General features: G+C 49.5%; 1 protein-coding gene across 1 annotated transcript; it reads right to left on the reverse strand.

Annotated features, from left to right (window-relative positions):
- Positions 1–511: 511 nt before the first annotated feature.
- ITIH4 (inter-alpha-trypsin inhibitor heavy chain family, member 4) lies at positions 512–18,190 on the reverse strand. The gene is made up of 19 exons (XM_006876058.1): positions 18,101–18,190; positions 16,959–17,119; positions 14,880–14,984; positions 14,565–14,727; positions 14,330–14,440; positions 13,709–13,837; positions 12,793–12,909; positions 12,391–12,559; positions 12,192–12,317; positions 11,866–12,047; positions 11,585–11,770; positions 10,574–10,713; positions 10,236–10,390; positions 7,617–7,643; positions 7,410–7,526; positions 3,441–3,609; positions 1,240–1,394; positions 1,020–1,113; positions 512–581 (listed from the first exon to the last, which is right to left on the reverse strand). Exons 1-19 carry the CDS (start codon positions 18,188–18,190, stop codon positions 512–514), a joined length of 2,466 nt encoding a protein of 821 aa, XP_006876120.1.
- Positions 18,191–20,141: the final 1,951 nt, after the last annotated feature.

A 20,141-nucleotide genomic window follows, 5' to 3' on the forward strand; every position in this document is an offset into this window, starting at 1 on the left:
CCATTTCAAAGGGGCCCAATGGTTTGTTGAGAAAGTTTAAGAGTTGGTCTATAAATAATGTCAACCCAGTTCACTTTTTTTTTTTTTTTTTTAAGTCAAATTGATTTTCACAGACTGAGTGATCATAAAGCAGACTGATGTTTGGCTCCTGCAGTATGTTCTCTAGCTCTAGACTCCTAGCTGTAATGGGTGCTTTAATTGCTCCATATCTTAATCTTCCTGTTTGCAAAGTACAGAGACTGAACTGAAAGTTGCTATGGCTCCAGGAGCTGGGGATCAATGGGGGCCAACAGTCAGAGATCCCACCGTGCTAGTGTCCAGGATGAGGTTATGAGGTCATGGGATGCTCCACTTCTTGAGTTCACAACACATTTCTTTATTTATGATGAGTAGGAATCCCCCCACCCCTTGCAGTCCAGGCCCCACGGGTGATCCTGTGATTGCTACAATATACTTATATTACTTTCTGTCAGAGAGTGTGGGTGGGACCCCACAGTTCCTCTCATCCAAACTACAGTACCACAGACCAGCAGGAAATCTCTGTTCCAGGAGGCCCCTCTTGGTAATCCAGCTTGAGCTCTCTGGGATAGACAGACAGACAGACAGGCAGGCAAGTGGTCAGCAGATCTCAGGTATGGTGAGAAGAGACAGGGACAGCTGGGGATGGGGACATGATGGGTAGGGAGCCCTGCGGCCCCTCTAGAATACTCTTCAGATATGACAACAAGGCTCTTTCACCCAGAGAGTTACCCAGGGGGACCCTGTTGTATATGGTCACTAGGGTCTAAGGCTCTGAGAGTTTGGGGGTGTTTCCTGCTGCCCCCAAGCATCCCCAGTGATCTCTGGGCAGGTATGTTTTCTATTTGTGATATGCCTGAGGTTCACCCCTTCCCTTGATTGCCTTTAGTTCCTGTGTAAAGATAACTGAGCGGGGGAGGGGGGCGGGATGTGACTGCCAGTTTCCACCCTTCCAGCCGCCATCCCTGGCCAGGTCAGTGGACTGGCTTGAGCTAGATCACCTGGTGGCAGGATAGTCATTTCCCTGAACTGTCAGCGTTCCCTTAGTGTCTTCTGATGCTGCGGGCTTCCAGAGCACGTCCTGGTAGAACTGGCCTGAGATACAAATGGTGGATCCGTCAGATAGAGACTGGGAGACACACAGAGATGAGGAGGTACTGTCTGCTCCTGGGCCACGGTAATCCCTGAGGAGGTCCCAAAATGGGGCCATGGGCAGCATACCAAAGATTCCGCTAACGTGGCTGGAGAAGTGGTCAGTGTCTCGAAGAAGGAGCCGAAGTCCCGCCCCAGGGCCTTCCCAAGGCAACAGACCGATGGTCACTTTGTCTGGACTACTGAGCAGCAGGAGACCGGTCTTGTCCATGGTCATCTTTAGGCTGTAGAAAAACCCAGTATCTTGAGCCAGGTATCGGGGCATGAAATCTAGGCCAGAACTTCAACAATTGGGGTGGACAGGGGCCTGGGGGTACACTTTGTTTTCAGGAATTCATAATTCAGCCTTGCATGAGATATCCCTTAAATCTCTGGGCTTCCATTTTCTCATGGGTAAAATGGGACCAAAGTTAATATAATGACAGTATTATTTATAAAATAATAGTTCCTATCCCTATTATTTGCTTACATTTTGTTTTTCATGGATTATTTTATATGATTATAATTATTATGCTATCTGGCTATATACATGGAGCTCTGATGGTGCTGTGGGTTGTGTTAGGGAGTTTCTCAGATGTACCTACACTGTCCCTTTTGTTTTCATGGCTGGTGCCAGGCTCTTGATGATGAGGGTTTAGTAAAGTACTATAGCGTCTACAATGGCAAATCCCTCTTTATCCTATCTTCTCCTTTTTTCCTTATAATAATCCTTGAAAATCTTGCCATTTAAATTTTCTGATGAATTTTGGACTCCTTTAAGTATGTCCAATAACCTTGCTGTTACTAGGAGGTTCTTTTAAGTGGGACTTCCCTCAGGACAAATTGTCCTGTTGTCTTGGTTCAGTCTGAACGATGTGGTCTACTTTTCCTTATGTATCTCTTCTATAGCTCATGATAGGCCAAAAAGTATTCAGACAATGAATTGTCATTGTTAAGTGCCATTGAGTCGGTTCTGACCCTGTATAGGGTTTCCGAGGAGCAACTGGTGAGCTTGCACTGCCAATTTTGTGGTTGAAGGTGACTTAGACAATAAATTGTTGTTGTTGTGGTGGTGGTGGTGGTGATGTGCCATGGAGTTGATTCCAGCTCATAGCGACCCTGCACAGGGTTTCCGAGGCTATTCATCTCTATGGGAGCAGAAAGCCTCATCTTTCTCTGGCAGAACAGCTGGTAATTTCAAACTGCTGACCTTGTGGTTCACAGCCCAATTTGTAACCACTACGCTACCTGTCAAGTCAGTTCCAACCCATAGCGACCCCGTATAGTGTTTCCAAGGAGCAGCTGGTGAGCTTAAACTCCCAACCTTGCAGTTCAAATGGCTTTGTAGTCTGATGCATTAACCCACAGCACCACAACAGGACTCCAGACAATGAATAGGAATTCTTTATCTATTTTCCACTTTGTATGTAGGAATGCTATTTATCTTTATATATTCCTCAGCTAATGGGAGACTTAGGAAATTGGGGAGTGCTTCAGGCAGGCCCCTTAGATTTACAAGATGGGAACTCCTTTGTCAGTGAGTCTCCATTGAGGAACACGGTAGGACAGCCATCCATACTTGGGGGAAAAGATGGGCTATGGTGCAGTCTGGGTAGCTAAGAAGACACTGGCCACAGAGAGTTCTGGTCCTTAGTCCCTCTCCCGGGAAGGCTTGTGACTTCTAGAGCCAAAGAGCTGTCTCTAGAAGGCCCTACAGTGGGGCCTCCATTACCCGCCAGCTAATTGACACCAGCTGGATTTGTCATCTGAGCTTCAAAACCAGACTAAAGAGAAAATCAATAATCTTCCTCAGGAGCAGTGTGTTCCAGCTTCCCATTACTGCCTCTGTTGGCTCACTGTGTGTGGAGGGTCCCTGATGGTGTGCCCCCAAGGCACTGCATCATCTAAGGGAAAAAGTACTCCCCAGCCCACTCTCTCTGATTCTTCCTTTCCAGCCTGAGTAAGGGCTAGATGATCACCCCTAGTTCTCCATGAGGAAGCTGAGGCTCAGTGAGGCCACATAGCCTGCTCAGTGTCACCCAGTATTACCAGCAGAGCTAGAGCCTAGTCATACTGTCATCTGCATGGAATTGTGGCCTGGGTTAGGTATAAGGGGCACTAGGTCTTAACTTGGTGCCCTCTAGACCTAGAGGAATACAGCAGGGCTCCCTGCTTCTCCACCCCTCCTGTGGTATGCCCATTGCAGAGGACTCATGCCTAGGCCCTTGGTTTCAGGCCATCTGTCAGCAATGTGGTCGGTCATTCACCTAGTACCCCAAGTGGGGGCTTACCCAGGCATCACTGAGAACAGTGTTTCCTTCCACTTGTAAACAAAGTTTCTTTGGTTCCGAGTCACCACTACATGTTCAGGAGACACACGGACATGCACCTCAGGAGTCTTGAAAGTCACTTCAATCCATGAAAACTGAGTCTTCTCAAATTGGCCAGTCACCTCAATCCCTAAGAGGATCAGGACCAGAGAGGTAAAGCTGTAGACCCTGTCAGCAATGGATGCTGGCCCAAACAGGAAGTTCTCCCTGATTACGCTTTCCACAAACCCACCTCCTTCCTCAACACTCTGTCACACAGAGGTCTGATTCCCACAATCACCCCACTCATTGCTTGGTTTTATATGACTGTGAAATGGTCCCCAAATCCTCTGTGGTGGCTACTCCTCAGAACAAGGCCTCTGAGAAGGGAGGTCATCTTTTAAGTCTATAAACCTTTCTAAAATCTTTGTTGTATGCCTGGCCCTGGGCGAGATACCATGGCCACGATTCAGGTAGAAAATCGGTGGTCCCTGCCCTCAAGGAGCAAACAGACTTCTGGACCTGACTAGATTAAGATTCTGTGGAATTTGGGAGGCATGAGGGAGCTGTGCAGTTTGGTGTCTCTGAGAGGCTCTGTAGGTGTGTGTGGAAGCATGCCTAAGTATGTGTGCATCTCCATGTCTGTCCACTATACCAGTGAGGCCCTTCCCAGGGGCCCAGCAACACACTTACCTCCTACCACCATACCCATCCTCCACCATCTACAGTCCCACTGAATATTTGGGGGCTTGATGTTTCTGAAGGAGCTAATTCCTCCATCTGTGATACCACAACCTGCCTCTCCTCACATTTACCTAGCGGTCTCCCACTTGCCTGCTGTGATAGTTATGGTTGTGTGTCAACTTGAGTGGGCCAGGATTCTCAGTGGTTTGGCAGTTGAGATGTAGTTATCCAAACAACGAGATATAATACAATATAATTAACTCTACGATGAGCTCTGCTATGAGCAGCCAATCAATTGAAAGGATGTTTCCTAAGGAGTGTGGCCTGCTTCCAATATATGAGGCACTCAGACAAATCTTGTTTGCTTTCTTCTGGGTCTGGATCTTGCATCTGGCTTGTCCTCTGTCTTCCAGTGGCCTGCTCAATTTGATGATGTTCAATGACATCACAATGTTCAACGGCTTCCTGACGTTCAATGACATCATGACATTCGATGGCATCATGAGGTTCGATGATGTTCAATGACGTCATGATGCTCAATGGCTTCCTGACGTTACCTGCCAATCCTGGGAGCCATCAGCAGCCTGTCTTCTTACCCCGCTGTACCTGCCTCTGGATCTTAATTCATTTGATCTGGACTTGGGACTCTCCTACTTCTACAATTGTGAGTCATTTCCTTGATATAAACTTCTATGTTGTTGTTGCTAGGTACCATAACAACCCTCTGCACAACAGAACAAAACACTGCCTGATTCTGGACCAACCTCACAATCGTTGCTACATTTGAGCCCACCTGCCACTGTGCCAATCCATTTCATTGGGGGTCTTCCTCTTTTTCTCTGACCCTGCACTTTACTAAACATGATATCCTTCTCCAGTTGACTGGTCCTTCCTGACAATATGTCCAAAGTATGAAAGATGAAGTGTGGCCATCCTGGCTTCCAAGGAGCACTCTGGTTGTATTTCTGTCAGCACAGATCTATTCATTCTTTTGGCATTCTATGATACTTTCAATGTTCTCCTCTAACACCATAACTCAAATGCAGCAATTCTTCTACAGTTTTCCTTATTCACTATCCAACTTTCGCATGCATCTGAGGTGATTTAGAATACCATAGCTTGAGTCAGGTGCACCTTAGTTCTCAAGCTGACATCTTTCATCTTCAACACTTTAAAGAGGTCTTGTGCAGCAGATTTGCCTAATGCAATACGCATTGTTGTTTGATTTTCTAAGTGTTGATGTTTGATCCAAGCAAAATGAAGTCATTGACAACTTCAATCTTTTCTGCATATATATATTTGTTGTTGTTGTTAAGTGCTGTTGAGTCGATTCCAATCCATAGCAACCCAGTATAGGGTTTCTGAGGAGCAGCTGGTGAGCTTGAACCGCCGACCTTACAGTTCAAATGGCTTTGCAGTCTGGTGCATTTACCCACAGTGCCACACCAGGGATATATATATATATAAATTATGTTATTTATATATATATATATATGTTATTTATTGGTCCAGTGGTGAGGATTTTTGTTTTCTTTATATTGAGGTCAACCCATACCAAAAGCTGTGGGCTTTGATCTTCACCAGTAAGTAATTTAAGTTCTCTTGGCTTTCAGCAAGCAATGTTGTATCATCTACATATTGCAGTTGTTAATGAGTCTTCCTCCAATCCTGATGCCACATTTTTCGTCATATAACCCACTTTCTCAGATTATTTGCTCAGCATACAGAATGAATTGTTGTTGTTGTTAAGTGCTGTTGAGTTGGTTCAGACCCATAGCAACCTGGTATAGGGTTTCTAAGGAGTGACTGGTGAGCTTGAACCGCTGACCTTGCAGTTCAAATGGCTTTGCAGTCTGGTGCTTTAACCCACAGTGCCACACCAGGACTCCACAGATTGAGTAAGTACTGTGAAAGAATACAACCCTGGCACACACCTTTCCTGATTTTAAACTATTTGGTGTTCCCTTGCTCTGTTTGAACAACTGCTCATTGGTCTATGTACAGGTTCGTCATGAGCACAATGAAGTGTTCTTGAATATTCATATGTTGTCCATAGTTTGTTATGATCCACACAATTGAAAGCCTTTGCATAGTCAATAAAGTATAAGTAAACATCTTTCTGGTATTCTCTGCTTTCAGCGAAGATCCATTGGATATCAGCAATGATATCCCTCATTCCACAACCTATTCTGAATCCAGCCTGAACCTCTGAAAGTTCTTGTCAATGTACACTTGCAGCCATTTCTGTATTACCTTTAGTAAAACTTTACTCGCATGGAGTATCAATGATATTGTCTTATAATTTCCGCATTCTGTTGGGTCACCTCTCTTTGGAATGGGCACAAATATGGATCTCTTCCAATCAGTTGGCCAGGTAGTTGTCTTCTAAATTTCTTGGCAGAGATGAGTGAGTGCCTCCTGTACCCCTTTACTTTGTTGAAAGATTTAAATTTGCATTCCATCAATTCCTGGTGCCTTTTTCTTTGCCAATGACTTCAGTGGCCTTGGACTTCTTTCTTCATGATCACTGGCTCTGGATCATATGCTACCTCTTGAAATGGTTGAACATTGACCATTTCTTTTTGGTACAGTGACTCTGTGTATTCCTTCCATTTTCTTTTGATGTTTTCTTCATCATTCAGTATTTTTCCCAGAGAAAAAATTCAAACCGCAAGTCGAGGTTTGAATTTTTTCTTTAGTTCCCTCAGCTTGAGAAATGCTGAGCGTGTTCTTCTCTTTTGGTTTTCTAACTCCAGATCTTTGCATATTTTGTTATATTTTATTTTTTCTTCTTGAGCTTACCTTTGAAATGTTCTGTTCAGCTCTTGTATCTCTTCACTTCTTCCATATGTAAACATATATAAATCTCACTGGATTTATTTCTCTAGAGAACCCAGCCTAAGACACCTACCAAGGCCTGACCACTCCCTCTCAGGCAGCTCCTATCTCCTCTGTGTTCACTATGGGCATTGCCCACTGGTCACTGTGTTTACCTGCACCTAGATCTGCTCTCAGAGTATAGAAGGCCTGAGGCAATCCCACGCATGGGTGACCAGTGATCCTGGAGTGCTCAGATCCCCCAGACTTGGGCATGTGGTACAAGGGGAAGGTCTGTGGGGTGAATGTGTGAGCAAGGGCAAGTGTTAGGCGTGTCCACTGTTGCAGGCCTGTGGACAAGGTCTTCAGGCATATGCATCTGTGGACAGGTAGGATGATGAAGTGGTGTCTGTGTCCCCCTGGGTGGATACCTGTGTATGTGTCTCTCACCTTGGTCAGGGTCCGAGATCAGGTTCACTAGTCCCTGAGAGTGCCTGATGTCCACACAGAGTCGGTCCACACTCTGCCCAGGCAGTGGAAGGATGACGTGAGGAGCCTGGAGAGGGGCTGGGAGAGCAGATACAAGGGTCCAGAGGCAGGTAAGGTAGGTTGGGGGTTAAGGATGGGTTGGAGTGCTGAGGGGGACTGACAACATACCTGAGGTTGGGGCTGCTGTGGCTGTTCCTGAGGGGGAGAGAAAGTCTGGGTTTAGGCAGTCCCTTCCTGGAGAGTGGGGCTGGAATATGGACTCTGGTCTTGGAAGTTGGGTGTGTGTGTGTGGGATCATCTTTGAGTCTTATATTCACATCCTAAAACATGTGTGTATCAGAAACTGAAGATGTTAATAGCAACAAAACAGGCATTAATACAGGAATAACCAGCAGTGGAGAGAAGATCACTCTGAGAATTAGCACATCCTCCAGCAATCATGGCATCCACCAGGCAGGTCCCTAATCTACAATGCCTAAATTTGAAGCACCTTTACAGGTGGAGAGTTTTAAAAAGGACAGAACACGACCAGGGAAAACACTGAGGAGAGAGGGGCCAGGCTGACTCTGCTAGCTGTGTTTGAGTTCAGGTTGGATGATTCGAAATAGCTACAAGGAGGAAGTCTTCTTTTTCATTATGGATGAAGCCCCAGAAGGTGATGAACCCAATTCAGAGAAAATTAAAGGAATTATAATGTCCTCCCTTGGGGACCAGATGGGGCTGAGGAAGACAGGAACTCTCTGAGCCAGGTGTCCTTAATCTGGGTGAAGAACAAGGTGCCTTAGGAGAGAAGGGAGGGAGGGAGCTGATGATGGTCCAAAGAGCTCTGGTGAGCAATCTTGACTGGTCTCCTCCCCCATGAATAAGGAAATGGGTTTGTGGTGTGACATCCTACAAATCTAGAGAAAAATGAAGTAGCTGGGAGAGCTCATATCTAAGGAAATAAAGCACTGACGACAAGGGAAAGAGGCAACTGTTGCTATGTGCAGTCAAGTTGGTTCCGATTCATAGCAACCCTGAATGGAGTTTCTGAAGCTGTAAATCTTTGCAGGAGCAGAAAGCCTCATCTTTTTCCCCACAGAGCAGCTAGTGGAATTGAACTGCTAAGCTTTTGGTTAGCAGTCCAAGGCATAATCCATTACTCTACCAAGGCTCCTTAAACAGAGGACTAGTAGAAAGTATAGAAGATGAAAGTAACCCCCTCAGTAAACACTACTTTCCCCAGCAAACTCTGGCCCTGCTTTCTTCCCTCCAACTGACTCTTTTTCAGGAGACGATTCTGGATGAAACCAAGTCTCAATTACTTATTGTCACACCCAACCCCCTCCAGCAACATCTCCTGGTCTGTGCCAAGACTTTGATGAAGCGTTTGATAAAGCACCTCAAGCTTGGTACTTTATCTCATCCAACTCTATAAGTCAAATTCATAACAAGGAAACGGAGACGCTTAGAGGTTTGTAAAGTGACTTACTTGATGACAAATCTGGTGCTGATGACACATGGAAGAACTTCGGTCTGGTGGACCTCTCTAGGTTCAACATAGCAGCAGATTCAGGAAAACTTTCAGCTTGGAAGCGCATGGGTTCCATGTCAAGGTCTAGAAAAGCTGACACCAGTAGAGTCTTCTTTCAGGCAATGCCATCGGTCCCCACCAGCCAGGGTTCTGAGGCCTTGCCCCAGGGGAGGAATGGCTCCGCTTTCCACACCGCCACTTTAGTGAACCCCCAGCAGCTGGGAGAACCTTAAAGCTGCAACAATGAACCCTCCTTCCTGTGATACCATGCCTCCTCCCTCTGATAGTGCCCCTCAAACTACCTGCTGGTCCTTTCATTCCTTGTCCTCCATGATGGTAGGTATCAGCAACACTGTATCCTAATCAGATACATCTGGACTTGAGTTCCAGTTCTGCTATCAGGGGTCAAGGGTCCCTCCTCCCACCCTTTCCTTCACAGCTACCTCTTGATCTGAACACTCCATTTCCTAGTGATGGTCTTTTGAAGTGACCTGGAAATCAAAGAGATCTGGGTTTGTTTCTTGGATCTACATTTCTGCGGCCCCCACCTGGATATGGATGGTGTCCCTAGTGTTCAACACAAGGCCAGCAACAGATGCTGTTGTTGTGTGCTGTGGAGTCGGTTTCGACTCATAACGACCCTGTACAGGGTTTCTGAGGCTGTAAATCTTTATGGGAGCAGAAAGCCTCATCTTTCTCCCGTGCAACAGCTGGTAGTTTCGAACTGCTGGCTGTGAGATTAGCAGCCCAATTTGTAACCACTACGCTACCAGAGCTTCTTGTGCCAGTCAAAATTTGAATGAACAGGTAACTAAAGACACCAGGCTCTTTGCAGATCCAGGCCCGCACCAGTGAACTCGTGGTGCTGCTGCACTAAATCTTGTATAAATGAACCACCACCCAGGTCAGCCATTGGGGATATTAGGTCCTTACCTCTTCTTGGTTTGGGCATCCTGTGTGGGTTTTCTGGGTAAAATAAAAGAGAGAGAGAGGAACAATATTAAGATGATTTTGATCACTTTGGATTGCTTCTAATTAATCTTAATTCCCAACCCCAGTACAATAGGTGCAATGAATCAGGCAGGGGAGCCAGAGCCCTGGCCTCAGTTTCCTCCTCAATGAAATGGGACAAGTCTCTCAGGGCTCTGTCACCTACTCAGTCTGTGGGTAGCAGGACTGGAGTCTCAGTTGGGATGGAGGGGAACGGGTAGAGAGGATATTAGGGAGGAACTCTATTGCTTGGGAGGCCAGAGGCCCTTAATTACCAAATCTACCATCTTCTTTGGGCTTCTCAGCAATTTGAGACTGTTCTTGGCCTTCAGGTTTGGTGACCACCATAGATGTTAAAGGTGTGACAAAGCTGTAGTTGAGTGATAAACCCAGAGCTTGCTTCTCAAGGCCTGGCCGCTCAGCATCTGATGCAGAAACACTGCAGGGTGAAGATATCAGAGCTCAGCAGGTCGTTGGATGCCTGGACAGATCCTTCTCCCTTCTGGTTCCTTCTAGCAAATACCCTACGCCTGCCAGTGTCCGCCCCACCAGCAAAAAGCCTAGGCGGTGCTCCTGCTGAGTGTGGGAGGTCCAGCTGGTCCCAGGCATCCTGGCCACTCACATCTTTTCCAGCAGTTGCTGGATGGTCAGGTATGCCCAGAGTCTCTCCATGAAGTTGTGGAAGATATACTTGAGGCTCTGGAACTCCTCCTCCTGCTTAGCCACATTGGACTCCATTTGGAAGGATACGTTCTGTTTGTACTGGAGAGAGAGGCCCAGGCAGGGCAGGAGCAGTGAGGCTGGCCAAGGGCCTGCACTGACATGTGTACCATTTGACTTCCTTTCCTTGGTCCCGGGTCCCTCATGCCCATCTGCTCTTCTTTCCACACCTGCTGTCATCTTGCCACACTGACCTGAAACATTCCTACCTCACTCCACTCCACCACTGGTCCTGTCCACCTCCTACTCATCTGTCTGCCCAGCTAGGCCTCCTTCAGGAAGCCCCTCCTGATCCACAGGCCAGGCTGGGCTCCTGGTGCTCTCCTGAGTCCCTGGGCTAGTCCTGTCAGGTGCTTCCAAGCCTGTAGCAACTTATTCGTGTACTGATTTGTCTGCAGGGATGGGACTTGCCTCTTTCACTGCTATATCCCCAGAGCCTAGAGAAGGGCCTGCACATATTAGGTGCTCGTTTCTCTTTGGGGAAGGAGAAGGACTTCCTGGAAGGAGGTGATGCAGGCAGATCACCTGAGGCAGAGCAGGATGAACCAGGAGAGGGAACCACTTTGGGAGCTGGGCTCTCACCCTGATGCCCTGCCTGCAACCTCAGAGAGTTGGTGTGAGGACAGGCTGACAATGGTGCATACAGTAACCATGTTAACAACAACACATGTGTTTTCATGGGCCTCACTTCATTATTCCACTGACCCTCCACCAGGGACCCAGAGGCAGGGGTGACTGTCACCATAGGTGGTAGAAAGGAGACCTGAGGCTCAACGCATTTTGCAATTTGCCAAAGTCAATCAGCTGGAGCCGGGCAGGGCTGGGATCTGAGCCCAATTCCTCTGGCTGCAAAGGTGGAGTTTGCCCTCGGTCCCAGCTGCCCTTCTGGGGAGACTGGTTGGTTGCACCTTACCATCTGCCCGTTGACTTTGGCAGAGAGTACATCAGGGCTCTGGTCCCGGAGCTTCCCGGCCACCACCATTTCTGAGCCCTTGAAATGGAGCCGGAAAATTTCCTGAGTCACCATCTCCACGGCGTTGATTGGATATTCAAAGGCCACTGAAGTCAGCAACGGGTTGGCCACCTCTTGGTAGAAGTCCTGCAGGGTGTGTGCATGTGAGGGGTGTCACGAAGGCTGGGCTGGGGTCTGTCTGGCCTCCCTGTACCCTCCCTCACTCGGGGTTAGGCCGCCACCTTGAGCTGCAAGGCAGAGTCTGAGTCCTCGTAGATGCGCCGGGCCAGGCCACCATTGTCCAGTGCCAGCTTCTCCAGGAAGGAGTAGCTGACATCAAAGCCAAATCCCAGGCAGAAGAGACTGTACTGGCCACTTATGGCATCCTGCACGTTCTTCTGGATCTTCGCAGGGTTGGTCTCCCCTGGACCCACGAGTTTAGGAAGGGGATAAGAAAACAGTGATTTTGCTCAATGGATATTTCTGTAATCTCAGAGCCTGAGGAGCCTCAGTGTGGCCACCCCACTCCCCTCCCCAGGTTCCACGACACCCCAGGGTTGGCACTCACCCTCGGTGGGGTCACCATCGGTGAGCAGGATGATGAGGGAGACGCTTCCTGAGGGCAACAGCTCCTCCTTATTGCTGTTGTCCAGCAGCTCCACCGCCATCAGCATCGCATCGTTGATGTTGGTCCCTGAGGGGTACACACTCTAAAGGTGGTCCCCAAGCCTGGAAGTTCCCACACACAGGGCTGGAGGGGCACTCACCTCCATGGGCCTGGATGCTGGCAGCATAGTCCTTGGCCTTGCTCACATTCTCTTCTGTGGCTGCCACCAGCGATGGTCTCCACTGGGTTGCATGTTTGCTGAAGACAACAAGGTTGAACTGGTCACTGGGACGGAGGTCATCCAGGATCTTGATCAGGGCTTCCCGGGTCTGGTCAGTGGGAGGGGAGACAGGATATGGTGGTTGGCTTAGCGGGCCTCCCTGAAGGCTCCTGTGCCCTTGAGTTGGCATCCCTAGGCTCCCATCTGGGGTGGTAACAAGATTGTATGCAGGGATCACTCATACTGTGGCCTGCTTCAACCTCTGAAGCTCCCACCCAGGGAGATGGTGAAGAGACTACTTGCTGAACTGGGACTGACAGTGTGAGGGGCCCTGGGACCCACCTGCTGGATTTTCTTGCCGCTCATGGAGCCACTCTTGTCGATGACGAAGACCACATTCTTGGGCATGGTGGGCAGGCCCTCTGGGGCAAAGTAGTGCACAAAGTAGCCATTCTCGATCTGCAGCCAGATTGAGGTGGCACCCAGGCGGTCAGAGACACAGTCCTGCCCTCCCTGCATATCAGGTCTCCCTAAATTACTCCTCCACCTTGGGGCCTCCAAGTCATTGGGCTCCCTCCTTCCAAGCCTCTCCATTGCGAATGCCTCCAAACCTAAACCCTCTCTCCAGTGTCAGCCCAGCTCCTCTTGTAGGATGCCTCCCTTGGCCATGTATGACCCACTGAAATTCTACCCCACTTTATCTTCCATTTCTTGTAGTATTTGAGGCGGCTTATATTAAAAGGTTCAGACATAAGCAAACTGAAATCCACCAAAAGGGAGAACAGACTCCAAAACACAAGGAGTAAAGAGAGGTATAACAATGCCAGAAACTTGTATAGGAGAAGGAGCTCAGGTAATGTAGTGGACACGAATTTGGCTGTGAATCTCAAGGTCAGCAGTTTGAAACCACCAGCTGTTCTGCAGGAGAAAGATGAAGTTTTCTGCTCCCATAAAGATTTACAGCCTCAGAAACCCTGTACAGGGTCGCTATGAGTCAGAACTGACTCCACTGCACGTAACCACCACCACTGCAGTTGAAGGTAAAACTAAGTTGTGAACCTCCTGGCAGCCAAGGCAAGGAGAGAAACTCTGCACAAAAGCTCTTCACCAGAGACAAACCTTTCATGGGCAAGCTGCTTGTTTTCTGTCTGTGCACACCACCAAGTAGGCACGGTGAATTTGCCTCTTTTAAAACACCCAAGGTTTGTGAGAGTGAATGTATTTCCAGGTTGGCCTGCTCTTTTCTGGAGCCACCCACCTGAATGGAGCCCCCTGAGAGGGTCCGGTTCACATCATAGCGGACAATGAAGCTGCCGTCCAGAACCGTGTCCTGCTGCTCTGGAGATTTTTGCTGCTGGGACAGTGATGGCTTGAACTGGATGTGAGCCTGAAGGAACAATCAGGGCTGAGGTTAGGTGGAGTGCTAAGGCCAGACCAGCAACACCCATCATATATCAGGAAGTGAGAATTCCAGGATGCTGACATTTCAGGGAACTTACACTCAGGCTGAGTTGCCAGATGGGTGAACTCAATGTTGGGGAAGGGGTATGACAGTGAATCCTTGTTGCTGAGACAGTACAAGCAGAGACTGGACTCAAGACATAAACAGATTCAGCCATCTCCTCCTCTCCATTTGGTCCAGGACCCTCTCTCCACTCTACTCTCCAAGGTCTTCCTCACTGCCCTTGGGGCTCATACCAGCACCCACTGTTCTCTTCTAGGTCTTACCCTACCTACCTGTCAAATGACAATGTGCTCTAAAATGTCAGGGGCACCCTCCAGGTCAGAGAAACAGCCCAACTGTCCTGCTCCCTGAAGATCCAGGTTCATCACCTGCACAGGCCCTTGCAAGCCACCCCCTGCTGACCAGCAGGCTCACCTTGGTCTTGTTATGCACAGTGGTGAGAGCATCTGCCAGCTCATTGGTCATGAAGGTGCTCTCTGTCTCCAGGAAGCTGATGCCCTGCGGCTCGAAGATGTGAATGTCCATCTGGAGGAAGGTGTGGGCCACTGATGACCCTGGATAGGGCCTCATGGGAGGTGGAGACGGAAAGAGGGCCAGACCAGGGGGCATTGGGGAGGGGGCGCTTCTGGGAGGGAGCAATGCCAAGTACCTGCAGGTGCTTCACCAATTGCTGGGGCTGGACTTTGAGTAGCAGCTCATACACCCCCAGTTGCCGCTTCAGCAGTTCCTCATATACCAGCTGGAAGGTGACCTTGGCAGCTGGCGCCACACTGACCGATACCTGAAACTTCTCTGTCTTTCTCCCAGTGGCCCTGGGGGAAAAGATCATCAGGCCTGCTTCTCCAGCTCAGGTGGGATAAGGCCATGGGAGGTGGGGATGGGAGTGGAGGGCTGGAAGGCAGGGGCAGAAGCTGCCCTCCCCTTGCTCCCCACCACCCAGGGCTTTCACCACTGCCAGGCTCACTTGACCAGGCCCGCACTCTCGCCCCTGGCTACAGCCGCACTGTACTGCTCCTGAGCTGCAGCCTTTTCCTTGATGTCCCCTGGATAGGTCACACCATCGATGATCCTAGGATAGGAGTTGGACAGGACTTGTGGACTCAATCTGACTCTCCTAAGAGTCCCTCTGAGATTTACTGTGCCTCTTGACACAGGGCTCCTTTTACCTGAGTGCTCTCCCCACCCCACCCCACCCCCATTTATTATGCACCTACTGTGTATGAGGCCTGTGCAGAACACTGAGTGAGAGTGGAGAACCTCGGCAAAGTATGATGGCTCTCATTCTACGGCGGGAGGCTGGGCACAGTAGTGGGAAGCCTGTGCTCAGGAAGGGAGGTTGCAGAGGAAGCAGGGCTGGCTGGAGCTTGGCATCCTTTTGCCTTTTCAATCTGGCTTCACATTCCACTTGCCCCATTCTACCTCACAAACTACTCCCAAAGGAACTGGCTAAACCTCAGTAAGAACTTCCTGAGCCCTGTGTATGACTGAAGAGGTGAAAATTGTGACCCTTCCCCTGCCCTCCGTTCCCCCCCTCCCCCATACACATAGAGAACAAGCATTCTGCAGGGTGACAAGCTTCTCAGGAAACAGATTTGGGGCATCTGATTGATGGGATTTCCAGAGGTAGAGACAGGCTCCTAGTTGCCATTCCTTTGACTGGGCTGTTTAGGGGAAGAAAATATACTACCCTCCAGAATCATCTTTGTGTGAGTTGAGATGGCCATGTCAGATAAACATATACCTGATCTAGCTGGGTAGGGGCAGTGTGAAGGGTGGGAATCCATGAGAATGGGTGGGGAGCAGAGCAGGTCAGGGCATCAGGACTAAGCTTTCTCTTCCCACCTGGCTGCCTTTCCTGGTTATCAATGAACTCTGGCCCAGAGATGGGGCTGCTGAGTGGACCACAGGGCTCCTCCCCGCTTTGGACAATGCTGTCTCTCCAGATGCTGAGTGGCGCTTCCACCTGGTAAGGGAGCCCTTTACTCCCCCACCTCACATAACAACAAGATCTGGTCCAGAGACCTTGAGCCAGATGTGACGGACCCATAACTGGGCAACCCATTGGCTTTGGTATTCATGGTAGAAGCTGAGTGCAGCCTGGAAGGCACATTCTACAAGAGTAAGCAACACAGACCCAGGCTTCTTAAGCAAGGTGGGAGCTGCTGAATGTATGTGTTGGGGGAATAAGCAGAAAAGAGGGAACATAAATGACAGAGACCCTTGTCCTCACTACAGTTTTTCAGAGGTGCCAGTGTTCATGTGGGTCCCCCACCTAAGAGCTGTTCACTCTCTGTTGCACCCTCAGGAACCCTGAGTTTCTGGCATCAGTCTGTCTCTGAGCTGCCCTCAGTCATTGTCTCCTTGTGGGGCCAGGGACAAACAGGGACCTCTGTTGTGGTTAGCAAACATTGCAAAACTGAGTCAGGAATCACGTGGGGGAAGGCAGAGGGCAAAGTAAGAGGATCAGTAGCAGCTCAGAGTCCCCAGGGTCCTCCCAAGGTGGCCTCTGACCAGGAGCAGAAATGTCCTCTACACTGTTCCAGTTGGGGGCAGGGACTAGTGTGGCTTAGAATTTCCAGTAACAAGGAAGCCCCCTTCCTCAAGGAAAGATTTAAAGGAGATTTTTTTGAACTGGAATCTGCCATTTGGTAACTCCCTCCTGCCTGGACCTGGCCTCAGTGTGCCCCAAATATGTGTCCCTCAAACACAAAGATTCTGAGGTCCTCATGTCTGCCACCTGGGTAGCACTCTAAGATGATGGAAGGATGGATGGATGGATGGATGGGTGAGTAGGTGGGTGAAGGTATGGAAGGATGGCTGGGCAGATGGAGGGAAGGAGAGATGTAAACACCTTGAAATTGTATTAACTCAACTGGTAAAGCCCCTAGTTTTTCTGTCACCCACAGGTGGAGGAGAGACTCCCAAAGCCAGACATCCTGACACCCTTCACATCAGGAAGAGTGTTTGTCTAATAGGGCCTTAGTGGGAGATGATGCCATGGCGATGGATTGGGAGGGTGAGGAAGAGGGCAGGAAGCACCTACATGGAGAAGTTGGTGATGAAGGCTTTCTTGGGCAGCTCCATCTGGAAGGTGGCCTCCTGCACAGTACTGGCTTTGTTGACCACCCGGCTGGTGATAACCGTGTGGGCAAATCGAGATGAGACCTTGGAGTCCACAGTGAGGCTGTAGATGTCGATGCCATTCTGGATCAGTGAAGGAGAAGGTATCAGGTCATTTCAATACAAGTTGGGATCCTGGTCCCAGACCAAACTCAGCCTTGGCTGAGCCCCTAATCAGGCCTCAGGACAAACCCACTGGGGCACTTTCTAAGTGAATATTCAACTCAAATAAGAGGCAGTCCCATGCTTCATTCTCTGTCCTACAGTGCCATGGGGCAGGAGCCATGTCTGTCTTGTTCTATGGGTGCACAGTGCCCTGGAGATAAGCACATAAGGTGTGACAGAACTTGGGACTAGGGTGTCTGGAAGATCACCCATTATTTGGGCAGAGGTGAGCCACTGGCCCTAGAGGGGACAAGATTCCCACACAGTCTTAGCTGTGTCCAGTGACAGGACACTGGACTAGCCATTTGATTCCTACAGACCTTTGCTTCTATAGACTGGGAGGATAGCTCCTGTAATCTCCTACCAGGGGGACACAGGAGCTAAGATTTCAACAGAGTTCTTTATTTTGTTCCCTTTCTTCCCTTAGCTAAGTGTTCAGAGCATTAGAAAACTGTGGCCCCTCCTGGTTGCTTCTCCCCAGGTCTGCAGGACGTTCCTCTAGGCAGTTGCTCTCTGCCCTTGGGCGCACACTTTCACTGAGGCCTAGATCCCCAGGGAAGACACACATACATGCACACCTGCAGACCCTTACATACATATGCATCCCCACATGGCTGCTTGTATTCCCACCACCTGCCCCACCACCTGCCTTCAGGGATATTTTCCTTGTCTGTGAAATGGAAGTTAACATGATCATCTCTTTCAGAAATGAAAGAACCCATGTCAAGCCCACAGAATAATGCCTGGTACGTGATCAGCAGCATTTCTTTGCCCACACACGCAGATCCACGCTCACTCATATTTACACGCTTGTACACAGAGGATCTCCCCCACTTCTCAGATGTGTTCACAGACTCACTAACTCACACCCCTCACACTCTTACCCACAATACCTGCTACCTTTTGGGCAATGGTGACCTGGAGGGCAGCCAGCAGCAGAAGTGGGACGAGCATAGTGCTACAGGTGTGGGCAGAAGCTGGGGGCTTCATCTTTGTGTCGATGCCTGTCAGGCAGTTTCTGAGCTTGAGAGGAAAAGGGGGAATGAATTAGTAACTTGTTTGCTGCCCCACCCCTGTGGGGGCAGGTTCTGGGAAATTGGGATCCACAAGCCAAAAACACAGTGGCCACAGATAAGCAGGCAAATTGAATGCCCCTTGGACCTTGGCTGGGGACAGGGACATGTCCTGAGGAAAGGGAGGCTCAGATTGAAGTTGGATATTGGCATAATTCTGAAAGGGCCAGGACCATTCCAGGACACCACCACCCCTCACACAAGTGAAAAAGCCACAGTCTGCTCCCTATGAGCCCAGCCTGGGGCTAAACAAAGGGTGGCCATGAAGACTTGGGCTAGAGGCTTTCTGGAAGAAGGGGCCTTGGAAGCCAGGCTAGTGTGGCTGCGCAGTAGTGGGTCCTGAAGGCACCAAGAAGCTCTTGGAAGAGTGTGAATGGAAAAAGATCTGCTGGTATCAAGGAAGGCTGTTGTATGAAGTCGGTTCTGACTCATAGGGATCCTTTATAGGATTTCCAAGGAGGACTGCAATTAGCAGGACTCCAAGGAAGGTTGGATCTGCCTTATTTCTGGTGAGAGAGGTGCTGGGTCCAGGTGCCCACCGTCTCTCTCCGGGGATCCCAGGCTGCTGTTTGGGCTCCATTAGCCTACCCAGGGCTCTTGGTTCAGCTCTAGCAATATCCCCAAAACAACGACCTGCAATTTGGTATCCTAAACCAAGAGCCATAAAAATGCCCAGGGGTCTTGTTTCTGGGAATTTATTGATACAGGAAGACATCCAACAAGGATCCAACAAAGGGAGCTCCTATCAGGGAATTCGTGTGGCGACATGTCCCAGGGTGCCAAGAGAGCTCGGAATCATGGCTCTGAGTAAAACAGTGCCCCTAGACAGTGCCCTTATCCTGAGCAGGTGTGCTGATGTCACAGCCAGACCAAAACGAGTACTTGCTCAGGGGCTACAGGGTGGGGTTATGAGTGACTACTTCAAATTTTCTTTAATTAAGTTGAACTGCTTTGATAACAAATAGCAGTAAGATGATTAAATATTAAGAGGTCTGGATGCAGCTGGTGCTTTTATTCCCCATGGCTCTGGGAAAACCTGGGTCTGTGGCCACAGATGCTTCACAAAGGTGTGGCTAGGTACAAAGTCCTGGTCGAGGCGTAGGATGGTTCAGACGCACCAGTCTCCCTCTCCCCACATACCACAGGGACCAGCTGTTCTAGGGGCTTAAGCAGGACCCCAGGGCCAGTGAAAGCAGCTCCTCCATTGGCTCTGCCTTCCTCTCAGCAAGCAGCATCCAGTCCTGGGGAAGGGCATTGTGGGCTTAAGGTGATTTCTGAGGCTGATGGTGAAATGTTCCCCTTTCGTAGTGTAAGTATTGGCCAGTCTCAATGCTGTGCACACCTTACACTGCTCATCCTTTTGGCCCTGGATATGATTGAAGTTACATGGGATGGGGAGAGGAGACACCCCCTTCAGTAACTTGGGGAGAGGACCTCTCCAAGAAGCCTAGTGAGCTGGTCCAGGTCCTGGAGCTGCCCCCACAGGTCTGCTCCTTTGGGTAATGGAGCATGGGCCCAGCTTGGATTGAGAGCTATTTAAGGAGGCCAGGCTGGGCAGGAGTTGTGGGAAGGAAAGGCTGTGAGCAGTTGGCTTCCCTATCTCAGCTCCATCTCCCAGAGTCTGGGAGGGATGTCCCTGTAGGATCCGCCCTGAAGGGAACCTCTGTCAACCTGCCCACAGTCTTGCTGTTGCTGTCAGAACCCCTATCGTCCCTGGAATCAGACTGCTGCATACACAGGGGGCCATTGAGGCTGAAAGAGCCACACGAGGTAAGAACCTGGTATTCCCATATCCCAGGCAGCTTTGTGGCGGTGGAAGGGGAAGGCTGTTGGGAGAGGAGGGTGTAGCTCCTACTGGCCAGAGAAGA

This window comes from Chrysochloris asiatica, unplaced genomic scaffold, assembly GCF_000296735.1.
Source record: "Chrysochloris asiatica unplaced genomic scaffold, ChrAsi1.0 scaffold00350, whole genome shotgun sequence".
NCBI lineage: Eukaryota > Metazoa > Chordata > Mammalia > Afrosoricida > Chrysochloridae > Chrysochloris > Chrysochloris asiatica.